General features: G+C 46.0%; 1 protein-coding gene across 8 annotated transcripts in view; it reads right to left on the bottom strand.

Moving 5' to 3' along the window:
• Positions 1–19,789, bottom strand: part of arhgef37 (Rho guanine nucleotide exchange factor (GEF) 37) — a 163,991-nt gene that overhangs the window by 89,056 nt on the left and 55,146 nt on the right. For 2 of the 8 annotated variants that reach the window (XM_078231081.1, XM_078231088.1), the window contains exons 1-3: positions 14,936–15,085; positions 8,575–8,762; positions 3,640–3,818 (exon numbers count right to left, since the gene is read on the bottom strand). In XM_078231081.1, the coding sequence (XP_078087207.1) occupies positions 3,640–3,818; positions 8,575–8,629 (234 nt within the window). In that variant the 5' untranslated portion in view covers positions 8,630–8,762; positions 14,936–15,085. Of the gene's footprint in view, positions 1–3,639; positions 3,843–3,950; positions 4,059–4,253; positions 4,341–8,574; positions 8,763–14,935; positions 15,217–19,789 lie in introns of those variants that run through there. The other 6 variants (XM_078231082.1, XM_078231087.1, XM_078231084.1 and 3 more) reach the window with 6 other exon arrangements.

Below are 19,789 nucleotides of genomic sequence, written 5' to 3'. Positions count from 1 at the left end.
CAAGGATATGATAACACTGGGGAGGGTATAAAGGGAATTTACAAGGATGCTGCAAGGAATGGAAAAAATTAGCTCCGAGGAAAAATTGGATAAGCTGGAACAGAAGGAACTGGGGGAGATTTAATTGAGGTGTATGAAATTATAAAGGGCCTAATTAGAGTAGATAGAAAGGATCTATTTCCGTAAGCAGTAAGATCATTAACTGGGGAAATGGAGTTAAAATAATTAGTAGAAGGAATTAGAGGGAGGTTGAAGAGAAACATTTTTCACCCTGGTGTGGTTGGGATCTGAAACTCACTGCTTGAAAGCTGATAGAATCAGAAACCCTCATCACATTAAAAAACATTTGAATATGTACTCCAAGTGCTGAAACTTATAGGGCTACAGAACAAAACCTGGGAGGTGGATTAGGCGAGATAATTCTTAATCAGCTGACAATGATGGACCAAATGAGTCAAAGAATAGGTTAGAAAATATGAGAATACATAAGGAGGATATAAATAGGTTGAGTAAATGGGTAAAAATTTAGGTACAATGTGGAAAAATGTAAATTTGTTGACTTTGGCAGGAAGAAATTAAAAAGCAGAGTATTACTTAAAACATAGAATGCCTGCAGAATTCCGAGGTGCAGAGGGATCGAGGTGTTTTGTAATGTCACAAAAAGTTAACATGCAGGTACAGCAAATAATTAAGAAAGCTAATGGAATACTGGCCTTTATTATGAGGGAATCTTATGTTTCAGTTATAGAGGATGCTGGTGAGACCACATCTTGAATAATGTGTGCAGTTCTGGTCTCCTTATTTAAGGAATGGTGTACATGTGTTGGAGGTGGTTCACAGAAGGATTACTAGATTGATATCTCAAATGAGTGGGTTGTTTTTTGAGCAAAAGGTTGGACAGACTGGGCTTATTTCCACTGCAGTTTCAAAGAGTGAGGGATGACTTAACTGAAATATATAAGATCCTGAATAATTTTGACAAGGTGAACATGGAAAGGATTTTTCCTCTTGTGGCGAGTCCAGAACTAGGGACACTGTTTTGGAATTAAGGGTACCTTTTCAGGACAGAGATGGGGAGAATGTTTTTCTCTTGGAGGGTTGTACAACTTTAGAACTCTCTGCCTCAGAAGGCGATAGAGACAGGGTCATTAAAAACTTTTAAGGTGGAGATAGATAGATTCTTTTTAGGCAAGGGAATCAAAGGTTATCGAGGATAGATCGAATGTAGAATTCAAAACACAAACAGATCAGCCATGATCTTATTCAATGGTGGAACAGGCCAATGGCCTACTTCTGCACCTAATTCATATGTTCATATGTTTGTTAATGGCTTCCTTCTGTGGCTCATGTTTTTCTATGGGCAGGATTTTTTTGGATGGCGGCATTTCCTGCCCAGAGGGCCAGCGGAAGAGCATCCCATTGATAGAGCCTGACCCACAGCAGTTTAATACAATACTAATTGTCTAAGGACAAGCCTGGAGAGGTAGTTCTGCCTCAGAGAATTGCCGGCTAATCTGATTGACTGGCAGCTCTGTAGTCCTAACAGTGCCAGGTTCGAAGAGTGACCACAGCTGGGACTGCAGCCAGTCCTCAATGAGGAGAAGCTAATGGAAGCCAGACTGAAGGTAAGTCCAGAGTATTGAATAGCAGGCCTCAATCAGGGGAGTGAGAGGGTAGAGGAGGGGCCACATTTGAAAGGTTGGGTTGCAAGGTTCAAGGGGGACTTCAGCCAGGCTAATGAGGTTGGCTTGCTAGAGTATGAACTATCTGATGAGTCTTAATTGATGGTTAAATCAGTGAGCCTCATGCTCCCTATTTCAAGCAGGTGTGTCAGCCTCCCAGCCTGCATTCGGTAGGGAGCAACTGGAGAGCTGACTGGTACAGATGTAAGGTGTAAATAAAGTAACTTGGTGACAGGACTTTCGCCTCCGTGGAGTTATCATAACCTCCAACAAACACAGGGGACTCTCAAAGGAGGGAACTTCCCCCGTGTCCAATACCAGCTCACGTATCTATAGCTGCCAGGCTACCAGCTTGACATGGACTTCCTTCCCCCTGCAGGGGTAAATTAGTAAGCAGATGGGATGAGGCACTTAAATGGCCATTACTTGACCATTTAAGGGCCACCATAGGCCCAAGGGTGGGCTGCACCTGCACCGTTACCCCATAAAATGGGAGATAAATTGGCAGGTGTGCTGGGTAGGCCACACACTGCATTTTATGAGCCACCCCTGCCTTCAAATCTACCACTGGGGAGCATAAATCCCTATTTCCTGAATGTTTTAGATGGCGGGGGCATGGCTCCCTCACACTTTCTGCCTGATATTCAGACCAGTGACTTATTCTATTTCCTGTTTTCTGCTACCTGGTGCCCACCAGCCTGAAAGTTTAGGTTGGGCAGGAAAAGGTTAATAGGGGCAAGAGCGGGCTTTGCGTCCAAGACCCTGCCTTGAGGGAATCCTGTCCATGCTACTTTATAGCCCCCACTCTCCATGCGTCTCAAAATCCATTGGGGTTGAGGGGGAGGGTGGGGTTGTAAAATTCAGGCCTATACTATTATGGTGCTTATCCTCTCAAAAATAAAGTTAGATTGGTTTTATATAAATGGTGGTTGGTCCACTTACTGCTCAGAGTGGTTGAAAATTAAGGGAACTCACAACTTTGGGGGATGTAAAACAAGCAATATCAGTTTTACAGACACGGCGGCACAGTGTTTCGCACTGCTGCCTCATAGTTCCAGGGACCCAGGCTTGAGTCGCTGTCTGTGCAGAGTCTGCACGTTCTCCCCGTGTCTGCGTGGGATTCCTCCAGGTGCTCCAGTTTCCTCCCACAGTCGGAAAGACATGCTGGTTAGGTGCATTGGACATGCTAAGTTCGCAGTGTATGGGCAGTACAGTGCACCGTGGTTAGCACTGCTACCTCACAGTGCCAGGGACCCGGGTTCGATTCACAGCTTGGGTCACTGTCTGTGTGGAGTTTGCACGTTCTTCCCATGTCTGCGTGGGTTTCCTCCGGGTGCTCCGGTTTCCCCCCCACAGTCTGAAAGACGTGGTTAGGTGCATTGACCCAACCAGGCGCCGGAGTGTGGCGACGAGGGGAATTTCACAGTAACTTCATTGCAGTGTTAATGTAAGCCTCACTTGTGACTAATAAATAAATTTTAATTTTAACTTTAACCCTAACAGGCACCAGAATGTGGCAACTTGGGTATTTTCACAATAACTTCACTGTAGTGTTAATGTAAGCCTACTTGTGACACTAATAATTAAAACAGACAATCTCAATGCCCTTGAGATTCAATTAGTATTTGAAGTATTCCTTTTCCTTTGATTATTTTTCGTCCAATGCCCTGTTCCTTTATTTCACTCTTTTTCCTCTATGTAACTTCTTCATCTTATCGTTTTTGCTAAATTCATTATGGTTTGTTATATTTAACTTTTATTTTATCTTCCCTGCTTGTTCATTCTTGTCACCTACAGTTTGCCCTCCCATGACCTCCCAAACTACTTGACCCTAACTGAAGTGACCTCAGAAAATTCTGCCTCTCAATTGTAAATTTAAGACCAACCTTTGGAACAGTGTTATATAGCCTGTCACAATTCTTTTCTTGGATCGTACATACATGCTGAAAATTATTACCTGTTTGCATTGTAAATGGTTCCGGATATCTGTTGTACATTGCCGTAGTAAAGTGAAGTAGCGTTTTTCTGTTTCAACCAGTTCTTCCATCGCTTTCATTTGTTTCCCTTCCATTTTACTGGCTGATGTGATATTGCTATTAAGTTCCACATAAAATGAATCATCCATGGTAACTAGGCCTGTAGGAGACACAATTAGAATTACTGCAGTTATGTTGAGTAGATGTCTCTCTGTGGTCCTTTTGCTAATCTAGCCATAAAGAATTGAAACTGTGGTCTTGTGGTTGAATTTAAATACAGTTCTTGTGTCACCTGATCCTGCTTTGTAAATCACAAATTTCCTGTAAATCTGAGAACTAATTCTAGAAATCTAATCCAGGCCCTAACTCTGCTCCTTTATGAAATGAATCCTGAAGTGATCCACATTGAACAGAATGTAACACTCCAGTCACATTTGCCTAGCTAATACATAACAACATAAACAGTCTGTGTTTGTTTGCTGCAGGCAACCGTGGAATGTTCCAGTCTAATATTGCTGCATGAGCCATCCTCCTGATCAGTGGTTCAACTGAGTCAGTATTTTAACCACTAACAATTTCTCAGCCGGGTACATACCTTTTCAGTATTTTTCAGTTTCCTTCATGTAAATTGTTCTTCTAATTAAAATAAATGCTTCACACAGTGCAATTGCTCACTGCTACTGGATCACTGACAAGAACGACAGGCGAGCAGGGGGATTTTGCTGCCAAAGCAATATCTGCAGTTGCGCTTTCATTGGCTAATTTTAACTCCACAGTTCAGGATCAAAAGAATCCAAAAACAAACTTCAGAATTGTTTTAAAGCTGGAACAAAATATCACATTTAATTTTTACAATCCCGCAAATCTGCAGCTTGTGTGTGTGTGTGTGTGTGTGTGTGTGTGCGAGTGTGGGTGTTCTGATACACTGTCTACTTTTTGTACCATAGCTCTCAACGTGTTTTTGACTGCTAAATAAATGTGTGTAACATAATTCCTAAGCAGGATGTGAGTCTGAGCATAATATAAACAATAAGGGAACTTCCTGTGTTCATATAATTCAAAATGTTAGTGCATACTGCTGCTATTTCTACCACTCCCTAGAATTGCTGTATGTATCATAACGAATAGAAGTTGGAGTGAAATTGAAAATAGAATAGTTGCATTGTTTGTTTGTTGCATAATTGCAAAAGAAAATGTGCCTGGAATGTAATGCTGCAGCATCTCAAAATACATGGGCTTCTTCACAGAAAAGCTATTGTACTCAATTCTGCAATTGTGTATGTAAGGAAAAGAATATAATGCAAAATGTGACCCCAGTCCATAATCAGCATCACAGTTTTATATTCTCTTTGAGCTTTTTCAGTCTGCAAACCATCACAAGGGTTTCTCCTATTTGCTCCATCTACTTTGTCAAAACTAAATTTAGCAAATCCTTTTAAGAAAAACTAAATTGTGTTGCTTTCTTTAAAATTTATAAATTGTACATGAATCTTGTCAACTGATTTGAAATAAGTAAGAAAACCCAAAGGGCAGAATTTTCCCAAACAAATTCTAAAGATGTGATCTTATGACCTTGTTCCGCCCAACTTTCAGCGAGGTGAGGTGCTAAGATCGGGCGGGAGGCAAAAAATCAGGTTCGCACCCTGTTTTTCGCCCCCCCCCCCCCCCCCACCCCCACCCCCACCCACCCCGCGGTCGTGCCAGCACTGTTTTGCCGGTGAAGTCGGCTTTGCACCAAAAAGGGCGCAAAGCAAATTTAATTAGAAATTTTGTATGTCATTGAGTCCCAGACGCTATCATCCAGGCTCACTTGCCTTTACCACCTTTACCACCAGGCCAGCCGAGGTTCTCCCCGGTGAAACTCATGTATGGTTTCCACCAATGGGGACCAGACACGATAACCTCGCCGGGGGGAGTCAGAGGCCAATGAAGCCACTGGGGGTTGGGGGTAGGGCCAGGCAGAGCCCATGGGGCAGTGCCAACCTGGAAATGCCTGCCTGGCACCCTGGCACTGCCCACTGAGCACCATAACTGTGCCAGAGTGCACAGGAGGAGGAGCCAGAGTGGGGGCAAAACTAGCGGGATAGAGCTATGACAGGGGGAGACAAGGGGGTAGCTCACAGGGTCCTGATGTTCATGGGGGGAGAGGGGGGTAGGGGATGTGGGAGGGTGGGGGTGACAGGAGATGTCCCTATGTATTGGGAGATTGGTGTGCCTATGCAATGGCACCCCTAGAGCTCAGTCTCCACAGTCACACACACACACCTTTGGTGAGAATCACATCCTGGTACTTTTACTGCACTAATTGCCATAAGAATGCATTTTCAAACTCGCCCAAATTCTCGTCCGTTCGGCACTTAGAATTTTTTCACAAAATTCCATCCTCAGTGTCTTAACAGTGTGAAAACAGCCCTGCAATCTTCCAGCTCTGTGTCTGTTTTGTTGACAGCTGGGAACTCCTTTTTTTTGTGGGGGTGGGGTGGGGGGGCAGGGGAAGGGGGGGCAGAGCCTAAGGAGGCCAGGGAAGCCAGCTTCAGAGCACTTGGGTGCCATTGTGCTACATCACCCTCTGCAACCCACCCCCCCCCCCCCACTGCACACCCCCCACAAGCCCCATCCTGCAGAACCCCCCCTGCTGATTACCCCTTGTGTAGAGCTTCCCCCTTGCCGACCACTCCCCTTGCAGAGCTCCCCCTGCGTAAGATACCCATCACTGTGCATAACCCCTGTCATAGCCCCACCCCCATTCAGCCTTCACCACCTTGGCACTGGCACACATGGTGCCAATCGGGCATTGTCAGGGTGCCAGGTGGGCATTGTCAGGCTTGCACTGCCCGGCCATGCACCCAACCACCCAGAGGCTTCAATGGCTTCTGGTTCCCCCCAGCGTGGCCATGGCTCCTGTTCTCCATTACTGCAGAGCAGTAGTGATTCTCGCCAGTGTGATGTCACGCCGCCGAGGGCCGAAGCGTCCGGGAGTGTGGAAGCATCCGGGAGTGTGGAAGAAGCCGTGCCGAAACTTTCATCATTTTTTCGTTAATAGGCTTTATGCCCATTCTGGGCAGTACCTGAGGGGGGATTGCTTTGTTGAGGCCATGGAGGCAAGCTGAGAGCAGCAGAGGCTGAGTGACATGTCTCTGCTGTGAGAGACCGGCACATGCGCAATGGGGTCCTCTGCTGCTCTCAGCCAGCAATCGGGTGGCTTAAGCTCCGCCCCCCTCCCTCTACACGTGAGAAACCATTTCTGCTGATTTTTTTCATGCACTGAGTGCACAAGATCGCAGATTTGAACTAGTGCAAAAAATGGATCCAAAAGTCTCCCCGTTTTCATGCCCGTCCTGGACTTAGAATTTTTTTGGTAAGATCACTCCCAGTATCTAGAAACCGAAAATACAGGGAGGAATAGTCAACATGAATTTCTAAAGGAAAAGTTTAATTTGATCAACCACTTGGCATGTCACAGAGAGAGCAGACAAGGGTAACATCATGGTTCTAATGTCATCTGGATTTTCAAAAAGACCTTCAAAAAGGTACCATGTGTTAAACTATTCAATACGGTGATAGCATGTGGTTTCAGGGCGACACAACGAATAAAATGGAGTAAGTAGCTAGCTGGCTGCAAGATGGAAAGCAAAGAGTGGAGGTAAAAAGCAGTTATTCAGAGGGCAGAAAGTGGGATGTGGGTGATATGCATTTAACTTGATTTGATTTATTATTGTCACATGTATTGGGAAACAGTGAAAAGTATTGTTTCTTGCGTGCTCTACAGACAATGCATGCCGTACATAGAGAAGGAAAGGAAAGAGGGCAGAATGTAGTATTACAGTCATAGCTAGGGTGCAGAGAAAGAGCATTAATTCTTATTGGTTTACTTAGCTCTGCAGTATTAATGTATTCACCAAAAATTATGTCCTAAGTCCCTCGCGCAAGAAACAGGCAGAGAAGAAGCAGCCATGTAAGAAAACATACACCTGTAAATAAAGGTCTGTTTTTTTTAAAACCCTCCATGCTCCCTAGCATAATTCTCCGATATACAACATAAAACCTAATGACAAGGTCGATGATGGGAGACAACATGGGAGATGAATTTACCGAGGAAAAAAATCGGAAACAGAAAAGTTAGAAAATAAGCTTTTCGCATGTGTTCAGGACCTGACGGGCTAGGTGGGCATGAGTAACTAAACTGTGCAGCAGTCATAGAGTTGGGCGTGTTAAATAAGAGGCTGAAGTTTGAGTTGTTGCCTTGTGTGAAAGTAAAATCAGGGTAGCTGCTGGAAACACATTGCAAAGTGTGCATGCAGGAAACCTCCATTAGTAGAAAATGGCTGGAGTTTTCTGCGTCATGGGACCCTTTGATGAAAATATGGAGCGATGAGCTCTTATACTGAGCATTTTGAATATTTTGTGCAGACAAACAAAATAGCTGAAGATATTAAGGTGCCGACAACCTTTCTCTGCACCCTAGCTATGACTGTAATTTATAAGACCATAAGACCATAAGACATAGGAGCGGAAGTAAGGCCATTCGGCCCATCGAGTCCACTCCACCATTCAATCATGGTTGATTTCAACTCCATTTACCCGCTCTCTCCCCATAGCCCTTAATTCCTCGAGAAATTTGTGCTGCCACAGTCCAAAGATGTACGGGTTAGGTTGATTGGCCATGCTAAAATTGCCCCTGAGTGTCCTGAGATGTGTAGGTTAGAGGGATTAGCGGGTAAATGTGTAGGGATATAGGGATAGGGCCTGGGTGGGATTGTGGTCGGTACAGACTCGATGGGCTGAATGGCCTCCTTCTGCACTGTAGGGTTTCTATCATTTCTATCATTTTTTTTAAGGATCTGTGGACCTGTACTCCCAGATCTCTGTGTATGTCTATGCTCCTGATTGTTCTGCCATTTATTTAAAGCACCCACCTGAATTGGATCTACCAAAATGCATCACCTTGCATTTGTCTGGATTATATTCCATCTGCCATTTCGTCGCCCAATTTTCCAGTCTATCTATATCCTGCTGTATTCTCTGACAATCTTCATCACTATCCGCAACTCCGCTAATCTTAGTATCATCTGAATGTTTAATCTCCTCTGTAGTTTAATGCAACCTAAGAAGTAAGAGGAACTAAAATGTACAAAATGATTGTGGACATTCTGCAAACACATTTTTCACCAAAACCCTTGGTGATTACAGAACGCTTTAAATTCTACAAAAGAACCAGGAGAGGGGGAGTCAATTGCACAATTTGTGGCTTGTGCATAAAAGAGCTGCAGAATACTGGGAGTTTGAAGATGTGCTGAATGACACAATTCGGGACAGATTCATCTGTGGTCTGCGCAGCAAGCAATATAGCAACGTTTGATAATGGAGAGTAACCTTACTCTGAAAAAGGCCATGGAAATTGCTATTTCTATGGAACTGGCTGCAAAGGAAATTTGTGCACTCAAATAAACAAAATGGTGGCTGAATCGAAACCCAAGAACTTCAGAAATCATTGATGTCACTGGAGGGAGCCATGGTAAGGAGAGCAGTCGGGAGGTAATCAGACGGGTACGGGTGTAGTCAGGGGTTGCGGAGAGCAGTCAAGAATTGGGGGGGGGGGGTGTGATTCCAGTGGGCAGGAACTTGGTTGGAATTGTGGTCGGCGCAGACTCGATGGGCCGAATGGCCTCTTTCTGCACTGTAGCGATTCTATGATTAAATAGTTTCAAGAAGGAAATAAATATATTTCTGACAAAAAATGGGCTAAAGGGATATGGGGAACAGGTAGGGAGGTGGATTTGAGACCAGGAAGAGACCAGCTATGAACTGATTGAATGGCAGAGCAGGCTCGAAGGGTTGCATTGTCTACTTCTTAAAGTTTAAAGTTTTTAAAGTTTACTAGTGTCACAAGTAGGCTTACATTAACACTGCAATGAAGTCAGGGTGGGCCAGTACTTTAGTTACCCTGATGTTAGATATTTCTATGTTTCTATGAGGGGAGGGCACCCCCCAGTCTGAAGGGCCCTTCTGATGAAGATGTCTTCATCCCCCCACATTTCCTACCTGCAATTGAAGGTGAGAACTTTCGCTGTTTCGCACACTCGGTCAATGAGCACCTGCCTACCTAAAAATTGATGCCACTTAAGGGCCTTGACTAGGACATAAGAAGGCTTCATATCTGAGGCTCTGCCTGCCCCACTGTAAAATTGCATCCGCGTTGTGGAAAGAGGGGTCCCAGAGGGAATCCCATCTATGCTATTTTTTGCTCCCCCCATGTCAGAACCCACTCGGAAAGGAGCTGGGAGGGGGAGTGTACAATTCTCAACGTAATATGAACACCATCTTCACCACACTATTGTAACTCAGACATATATTGTCATTCCTTCATTGTTGCTGGGTCAATATCCTGAAATTCCCTACGTAACGACTTTATGGGAGCATCGCCATCACAAGAACTGTTGGCGATGGGGCAGCTGAACTCCAGATTTGGTTCACTTGGCAAGTAAGGAACTGAGCTGGAAGCTATGAATGTAATTGAATGTATTCAGAACATCTAACAATGTCAGTTGCAATTACATTGATCACATTAGCCCATAATGTGCTGTCAAACTAACAGTGAATTGCTGACTTTCCTAATCTGACAACCCATCTGTCAATCACAGGCTGAACCCAGAAGACAAAGAGGATAATGGTGGTTTCCTGGAGCAGAATGGAGCCAGTCCTCCAAAGACACATTAGCCAGTCTCAGAATGATTGCGGGGGGGAGGTAGTGTGAGTGATGGGAGTTGTGAAACCTGTCCCCACCCCCACCAAGTAAATCCGCCACAGAAAATGAGCATCATTAACCAAGGATTATCAGTGTATTAGAACGCATTTCCAAACACCTATCTATATCAGCTGTAAATACATTGACCACATTCGTCCATAATATGTTGTCAATGTAACAATGAGATAAACAGCATTTGCAACTTTAGCTGAGAAAGTACTGTCCAAAATGTAGCACTCTGACATTAGCTTTGCATCTTGCTAACTGCCTTACCATAGAAATGTATTGAGAAGTTCTATTTACTCAATAGATAGTAACAAAACTTACATAAAGTTAGGTTTTGTCTATTCCAGTCGACATCATTTTAATGCTGTGGTATTAGTAACTGTCAGCCTCTCTGGCACTGAAAATTAATTAATACAAGTGCAGAATATCATTCAAGCTTTCATTTTTGTTGAAGATTTAAAATGTCAAATTTTAAATACCTTTTTAATCAAATAAAATTTTCTTTTCTGTCTGTTTTTACACTCTCTGAATCAAATCTTTCTTTCTCTCCCTTTATTCCTGATTTGACATTGATTTCATTCACCCTAATTTACACTTGCTTCTCTATCTTTGCATTGTTTACTTCACAATCCTTCAGTCTGATTTGTTTAGGTTTCCCTGTCTCCCCTAGTGGCGCAATCTAGAACAAGAGGTCACAGGTACAGATTGAGAGGCGGTAGATTTAAAACTGAGATGAGGAGGGACTACTTCTCGCAGACGGTGGTGAATTTGTGGAACTCACTGCCCCATAGCATGGTGCAGTCTGAATCATTTGGCACGGTGGCACAGCGGTTAGCACAGCTGCCTCACAGTGCCAGAGACCTGGATTCGATTCCTGGCGTTCTAGTACACTGCTAATCCTTGGTTAATAATGCTCATTTTCTGTGCTGTCTATGTGGAGACTGTATATTCTCCCTGTGTCTGCAAGGGTTTCCTCCGGGGGCTCCGGTGTCCTTCCACAGTCCAAAGATCATAGAATCATAGAAACCCTACAGTGCAGAAGGAGGCCATTCGGCCCATCGAGTCTGCACCGACCACAATCCCACCCCAGGCCCTATCCCCACATATTTTTACCCACTAATCCCTCTAACCTACGCATCCCAGGACTCTAAGGGGCAATTTTTTTTTTTTAACCTGTCCAATCAACCTAACCCGCACATCTTTGGACTGTGGGAGGAAACCGGAGCACCCGGAGGAAACCCACGCAGACACGAGGAGAATGTGCAAACTCCACACAGACAGTGACCCTGTGCGGGTTACGTGGATTGGCCATGCCAAATTGCCCCTTAGTGTCAGGGGGATTAGCTAGGGTAAAAGTATGGGGCCATGGTGATAGGGCGTGGTTGGGATTGTGGTCAGTGCAGACTCAATGGGCTGAATGGCCTTCTTCTGCACTGTAGTGATTCTATGATTAAATAGTTTCAAGAAGGAGATAAATATATTTCTGACAAAAAATGGGTTAAAGGGATATGGGGACAGATAGGGAGGTGGATTTGAGACCAGGAAGAAATCAGCTTTGAACTGATTGAATGGCGGAGCCGGCTCGAAGGGCTGAATTGCCTACTTAAAGTTTAAAGTTTTTAAAGTTTCAAAGTTTATTAGTGTCACAAGTAGGCTTTCATTAACACTGCAATGAAGTCACTGTGAAAATCACCCTCCAGCGCCTGTCCGGGTGCACTGAGGGAGAACTTAGCATGGCCAATGCACCTAACCAGCAAATCTTTCAGACTGTGGGAGGAAATCGGAGCACCCGGAGGAAACCTATGCAGACACGTGGTGAACATGCAGACTCCGCACAGACAGTGATCCAAGGCGGCAATCAAATTTGGGTCTCTGGCGCTATGAGTCAGCAGTGCTAACTGTTGTGCTACCATGCAGCCCCTGCTCCTAATTCCTATGTTCACTTGGATCCCAAATGTCTGGTTTGCCTCCCTTGTTCTCACCGTAAACATTCAACAACTTGCCGCACAGAAAAATTAAAAATTGAAACATGCAAGGGTAAGTCTAACTGGCTGCAGATACCATTAATTGGCTTAACAGAGCAAATTATGGCCCAATGTCTTGAATTACAGTCATGATCAGGTACTGGGTGCTTTTGTAGCCTGACCCTAGAAGTGCTCCTGAACTTGCAACTTGCCATGCATGCATTTGGCCCAAAGCAATTGTTCCCTCTAATGTAGCAACATAATGGCTGTACATTCTGTCATCATTAATGGCAGTTCCATGATGACCCTTGGATATCACAATACATCTTTCATTCTTTATCTTTCAGTATTTGTTCCATTCAATTGCAAACCCTTACTTCTTGTGACAGAAGAATTTGTAACAAAAGAGAAAGGATGTGGGCGGCACGGTGGCACAGTGGTTAGCACTGCTGCCTCACAGCTCCAGAGAGCTGGGTTCGATTCCCGGCTTGGGTCACAGTCTGTGTGGAGTTTGCAATTCTCCCTCCGTCTGCATGGTTTTCCTCCGGGTGCTCCGATTTCCTCCCACAGTCCAAGAATGTGCGGATTAGGTGCATTGGCCATGCTAAATTGCCCCTTTGTGTCCCAGGATGTGTAGGTTAGAGGGATTAGTGGGGTAAATATGTGGGTTACAGAGATGGGGCCTGGGTGGGATTGTTGTCGGTGCAGACGCGGTGGGCCGAATGGTCTCCTTCTGCACTGTAGGGTTTCTATGGAATGTACATCGGAGAGAAAACTTTAAAATCTTTGGCCGCCTAGCTCAAGTGAGGTAAAAGCTCTCCATAACTCATCTGCCTGGCAAAACCAGGTGGGCGACCAAAATATGCACTTTACACGTAACACACCAAAAACAAGGCTCATGTAAGATTTCAAAATAAAGGAAGTTCGTAAATTATGAAGATGTAAATTTATCTTGAAGCAATTAAAAAGACAAGGTAATTTGAAACAAGCTCTGAATTTTATACAGCAGTGGATTGTTGATACACCAAGTCAGTCAGTGCAGCATGAGATAGAACTCAGATTAGAACAAAGAACAATACAGCACAGGAACAGGCCCTTCGGCCCTCCAAGCCCGTGCCGCTCCCTGGTCCAAACTAGACCATTCTTTTGTATCCCTCCATTCCCACTCCGTTCATGTGGCTATCTAGATAAGTCTTAAATGTTCCCAGTGTGTCCGCATCCACCACCTTGCCTGGCAGCGCATTCCAGGCCCCCACCACCCTCTGTGTAAAATATGTCCTTCTGATATCCGTGTTAAACCTTGCCCCCCTCACCTTGAACCTATGACCCCTCGTGAACGTCACCACCGACCTGGGGAAAAGCTTCCCACCGTTCACCCTATCTACGCCTTTCATAATTTTATACACCTCTATTAAGTCTTCCCTCATCCTCCGTCTTTCCAGGGAGAACGACCTTAGTTTACCCAATCTCTCCTCATAACTAAGCCCCTCCATACCAGGCAACATCCTGGTAAATCTCCTCTGTACTCTCTCCACGTCCTTCTGGTAGTGTGGTGACCAGAACTGGACGCAGTATTCCAAATGTGGCCGAACCAACGTTCTATACATCTGCAACATCAGACCCCAACTTTTATACTCTATGCTCCATCCTATAAAGGCAAGCATGCCATATGCCTTCTTCACCACCTTCTCCACCTGTGACATCACCTTCAAGGATCTGTGGACTTGCATACCCAGGTCCCTCTGCGTATCTACACCTTTTATGGTTCTGCCATTTATCGTATAGCTCCTCCCTACATTATTTCTACCAAAATGCATCACTTCGCATTGATCAGGATTGAACTCCATCTGCCATTTCTTTTGCCCAAATTTCCAGCCTATCTATATCCTTTTGTAGCCTCTGACAATGCTCCTCACTATCTGCAAGTCCTGCCAATTTTGTGTCGTCCGCAAACTTACTGATCACCCCAGTTGTACCTTCTTCCAGATCGTTTATATAAATCACAAACAGCAGAGGTCCCAATACAGAGCCCTGCGGAATAACACTAGTCACAGGTGAACAACTTATTCTACAGTGAGTTCCTTATGGTAGCTATCATTCGAGAGGGAGCGTAAGCCATCACGTATATCACTTAGGTACTTCTACAAGTACAGAGAAAATAATGTTAAGAGTGGCTACTTCCCAGATAGTGAGATGCTTGACTTGAGTATTCTAAACCAATGGTGAAAAAAATGAAGCAATGTAAGTTTTAAATGTAAATTAATAAGATGTTCAAATAACAAAGTATGATTTCTTTTGATTGGAGCCATGTACAGAAAAGAGGGCAGTCTGTCAGAATTGTTCTGGTTACTATGTAACCACGATCATTAAACAGAGGATCATGTGAATGTGTAAACAATCTTCCATGTATTTAATTATTTTAAAACATACAATACAAATCTAAACTATTTATTTGTTCAAAAACCATTCCGCTAGCAGAACAGATGTGAAGAGATTTAGACCAGAGAATGACTGTGTATAAAATTCAGGTCAATCCAAAGCATGAAAATCAAACAGGCTTACCGGCTTTAAACCTTAGGTTGGGTCAGTGCATTCAAATGAAAATGAACCTTGGACTCCAGTGAGTCAAGTATAATAATAGCAAACTGAAGCAGCGTATAGCTTGACTACAGCTTTCCACGCCAGATTCTTCCGACAAATGATCTTGACTAACTGGTTTGTCTCGGTAGTTACCTGAAACTTAATTTGAATGTCACTATTGTCGGGTTGAAACAACGCAGCACAGATTTTCTCTGGGTTGCAGATCCATGTCTGAAGGTGCAGCTTTCAATTTATGCCTGATCATCATAAGTAGGATTTTTTTCACTGAGGTGACTGTCAAAACGAAACTACCAGAGAACTGTTCAGATAATGTTTGTCCAATATTAATCAAAGTGCTTTATTTTGTAATTCAAGAACATCTGAGACAACAATAAAGAAAGAAAATAAAAAGGTACATTTTGTGTCCGAATCAAAATACGATGTGCATTTAGATAAGGTACATTATTTCCCAAAAAAATCTTTAAGATCATAGTGATTATTCTGGGATTGACTCCAAAAATTCTTTCCAGCTCATCCAATGTGGGAGTTATTTATAAGCACAGTAAGAAGTCTCACAACACCAGGTTAAAGTTCAACAGGTTTATTTGGTAGCAAATACCATATGCTTGCGGAGCACAGCTCCTTCATTCACAGCTCCTCCGAAAGTTTATGGTATTTGCTACCAAATAAACCTGTTGGACTTTAACCTGGTGTTGTGAGACTTCTTACTGTGCTTACCCCAGTCCAACGCCGGCATCTCCACATCATGACTACCATCGACAGTTATTTATAAGGTCAGAAGGTGGTCGCCGGCCTTCCCGCTCTCCGACCCTCCCGCCCTCCGACCCTCCCGCCCTCCGGCTCGCCGACCCACCCGCTCGCCGACCCACCCGCGCTCCCCGTCCCTCCTGCGCTCCCCGTCCCTCCTGCGCTCCCCGTCCCTCCTGAGCTCCCCGTCTGCCCCCGCCGGCACTCCCGCCCCCCCGCCGGCACTCCCGCCCCCCCGCCGGCACTCCCGCCCCCGCCGACACTCCCGCCCTCGCCGACACTCCCGCCCCCGCCGACACTCCCGCTCTGTGACACGCAAACTTTTTCGCCAACGACATCTTCCAGGGCAGCACAGATATTCCCTGGGGATATCTGCGGCATTCCCAGTTTATCTTAGGTCTCAGGGAGGTTATAGATGCCGTGCAGGCAAAGTCAGTGATGTTGATAAACTTGGACTGGAATCAGGTGAGCCAGGACACCAGGGCTGAGGACTTCGGCCTCACAGCAGGGCTGCCCCAAGTCAAGGTGTCATTAGCTACACCCATGTGTCTCTTAGGTCACCATCACAACAGGTGGCACCATTCATGAACCACAACGGGTTTCACTCCTTCAATGTGCAACTCATCTGTGACCGCACAATGTGCATCATGCAGGTGGGTGTCCATTTCCCGGGGAGAACCCATGACAGTTACATCTTGGGTCACTCACAAATATCAGCCATTTCTGGGGGAGAACCACTGCTGGAGGGATGGCCCCTCAGGGACAAGGGGTATCCATTCAGAGGGTAGCCGATGACACCATTGCGGAGACCACAAACACCAGCGGAGACTCAGTACAATGAAGCTCATGCTTCAATACGTGTGCTGATTGAACAGGCCATTGGAATGCTGAAGTTGCCTGGACCGGGAGGGGCGGGTGCCCTGCAAGAAAATCCCCAGAGGTTCTCCCGCATTGTTGTGGTGTGCTGCACACTCCATAACTCACTGCTGCAGGAGGGACATCAGCTGGAACAGGAGGAGATGGACAAGAACCATATCTCATCGGATGAGAAGGATGTTGAGGAGGGAGGTGGACATGATGATGCTGCAGAGGAGGAAGGCAAGGTTATGGACAGGGCCAGAATGGGCTGCCAAGCAAGGGAGGCACTTATAGCATCTCATTTTGGGGATATGAGCGAGTAGCCATGTGTGTCAGGTAAAACCAAAAATGTGGCACCAGCATCGTCCAACCAATGTTGCACGGGGCCAAAGCCATTGTCCAGACTCTGCAGGAAAGTGATGATGGCTTGCTGTGAGGACAGAGCGCGATATGTCTGACTCCTGCCTAACAGAGAACTGAATGTTCCCTACCAATGTACAGGCACATGGGTGGGCTTCGTAAATGGTTTAAGATGAGTATCAGGTACTGCAGGCCCCTTTAGTGTAAATACTCAGCTTTTTAGTTTCAGCTTTCGCCAAAGGTGGGCATTTTGACAGCCCCTCGGCATCTGGTGCACAGGTGCAATGCTGCACTCTTCAAATGCTCTAACTTTGATGGGGGGAGGAGGGACGTCGCTTCAATGAATGGGATGTGGGAAGGGATGGGTTGGGGAGGAGTTGCCTGCAGCTGAGCGTCTATAGTTTCTTCAGTATGGTTGAATCATAGAATCTACAGTGCAGAAGGAGGCCATTTGGCCCATTGAGCTTGCATAGACAACAATCCCACCCAGACCTTATCCCCGTAATCCCACATATTTACCCTCCTTATCCCTCTGATACTAAGTGGCAATTTAGCATGGCCAATCAACCTAACCTGCACATCTTTGGAATGTGGGAGGAAACCAGAGCACCCAGGGGAAACCCACACAGACATGGGGAGAATGTGCAAACTCCACACAGACAGTGACCAGAGGCCGGAATTGAACCTGGGTTCCTGGCACTGTGAGGCAGCAGTGCTAACCACTGTGCCACCATGCACAGCCATTCTCACACTCACAGGGATGAAGCAGGGGGTTCTGAGCTTTGGGCACCAAATGACATGTTGGAGGCTCTGTGGGTGAACAAAGTGAATATTTATTCGAGAACTATATACATGTGCCTACCTACACCCATGCCATCTAAGTGCTTATAACCTCCTACCCTTCCTTACCCTTGCACTACATCTAGGTGCTTCCCCAGGATCCACAGCTGAGGTTGGAGAGGCCTGCTCACTTCCACGCCCTGTTGCCTGAGATGACCTTGATGGACAGCTCCTGGTGGACTTCGACCTTACAGGCACTGGCCTTCTTTCAGGCAGCACTGGTGTTGCATTGAGGCTGGAAGTGTGGCACTCACAGAGAGAAGGGGGTCAGATAGGCTGGACACCCTTGGGGTGGGAGGACCTGGGCTGTGCCCCACGACGATTCTCATCCCTTTGGTTCCAATGCCTCCCGTGCTCTTCTATGGGATAGAGAGGCAGCTGGAGTGAGATCCAGAAGCCCTACCATCCTCTGGTACTGGCACGTGAATTCCCACTGGTGCTTTCACTATGCAGTTAAAGCCCTGCGCCCTGGAGCTCATGCCCTCAGACATGAAGGTCATGAGCTGAACCATGGTATAGACATCTTCTGCCATGGAGTGCACATCCTGCACCAAGGTCTGCATTGCAGATGCCACCCTTGTAGTGCTGGCCTCATTGCATAGGAGTGATGGCAGCACCTCCTCAGACAGAAGCCGATGGCACTCCTCCAGTCAGCCTTGTAATCCAAGGAGAGATACTGTGATCCCTTCCTTTGCAGTTCTATCAGCTCTAGAATGACCAGACCCTGGGACACATCATTGGCCAGGGGTCTAGCAGAGTCTTGGCCTCCAGCATCCCTTCAAGTTCTGTTTTCCAAGGACGTCCCTTCCTCTACCTGCTGTGGATATTGAGCTGTGAGGTGCTCACCAGTGAGTAACCCAGAAGCCTGCTTACTTATTGGATCCACTGAAGTGTGAGTATCTGTGCCAGTGCTGGGCGCGGGTGACAACTGTGATGCATTGTTAGCGGTGGTGTCTGAGAAACTTCCTCAGAGCTGCTTGTACCAGAGGGTCTAAGGGGCGTGGGGATAGCCTGGGCTGCTCAGCTGCTTTGCCTGCAGGAGAAGAGAGATGGCATGAGTGCATTGCAGGGGATAAAGGAGGGAACACTGATTAGTCACTTGAGACTTGAGAAATGAAAGCGTGTCTTGAGGATTCTCATGTTTGTCTGCTGCCTCCATTTCAGCATCAGCGTAGGGACGGTCCTCCTCCTCGCCAGCCAGCTCAAGTGCTCTCTCCTTGAAGGTCACAAGGATTCTGAGCTCTGGCATGACTCCAGCTGGCTGTACCCACTCACACTTGTTGTGGTTGAGTTTGTCTTGCAATGACATAGTTGGGGAGAGTGCAGGCAGGAGTCGTGACCATGAAGATGGTAATGAGGATGGCAGGCATGGAACTTGAGTGGGAGCTGGAGCATGGCAGCTACTGGAGGAAACATGGTGATTGTGGGAGGCGGGAGGGGAGCCTTGTGCCTGTTGTTGGCAACCCCTGAGATGGCTGAGTGGAGTTGAGGTGGAAGGGGTGTACGAGGGGATCCAGAGAGAGACTGGAGGTGGTTCATTTACCCCGGCTGAACAAGGAAGTTCGTTCATCTTCTTCAGATACTGCTACCCTGTCCTCTTCTGGAGTGCGCTGGCACTCACAAGGGCTGCCATTGCATCACAGGCAGGGGTGGTGACCTTGCTGGAAGGCCTTCTTCTGAAAGGGGGTGGGGGGGCAGGGTAGAGTGCATCCCGTTACCGTAGCACACAATCCAGCATCCTGGTGAGAACTCCCTCCAAAAATTAAGGTGCAAACTTATTGTCCGCCATCCCCTGGGATATATGTGTGGAACAAGCGCTGGGGAGCTGTTTATATGGAGCTCCCCAGTGATTGCAGCGATTACATTGTGTCAGAGTGGGCGAATCAGAAGGAGCATGCTGTGTGCACGGTATTATTCTCGTGAGCATAAAACGTTTTACTAATTAGCATAAGATTTGGTCAGAAATCATGTCGGCGGCATTGGCGAGAATTACTCTGCGTTTCTGCGACT

The sequence above is a fragment of the Mustelus asterias genome, chromosome 16, assembly GCF_964213995.1.
Source record: "Mustelus asterias chromosome 16, sMusAst1.hap1.1, whole genome shotgun sequence".
Lineage (NCBI taxonomy): Eukaryota > Metazoa > Chordata > Chondrichthyes > Carcharhiniformes > Triakidae > Mustelus > Mustelus asterias.
The sequence above is the reverse complement of the archived record's forward strand: the minus strand, read 5'-3'. Positions and strand labels throughout refer to the sequence as shown.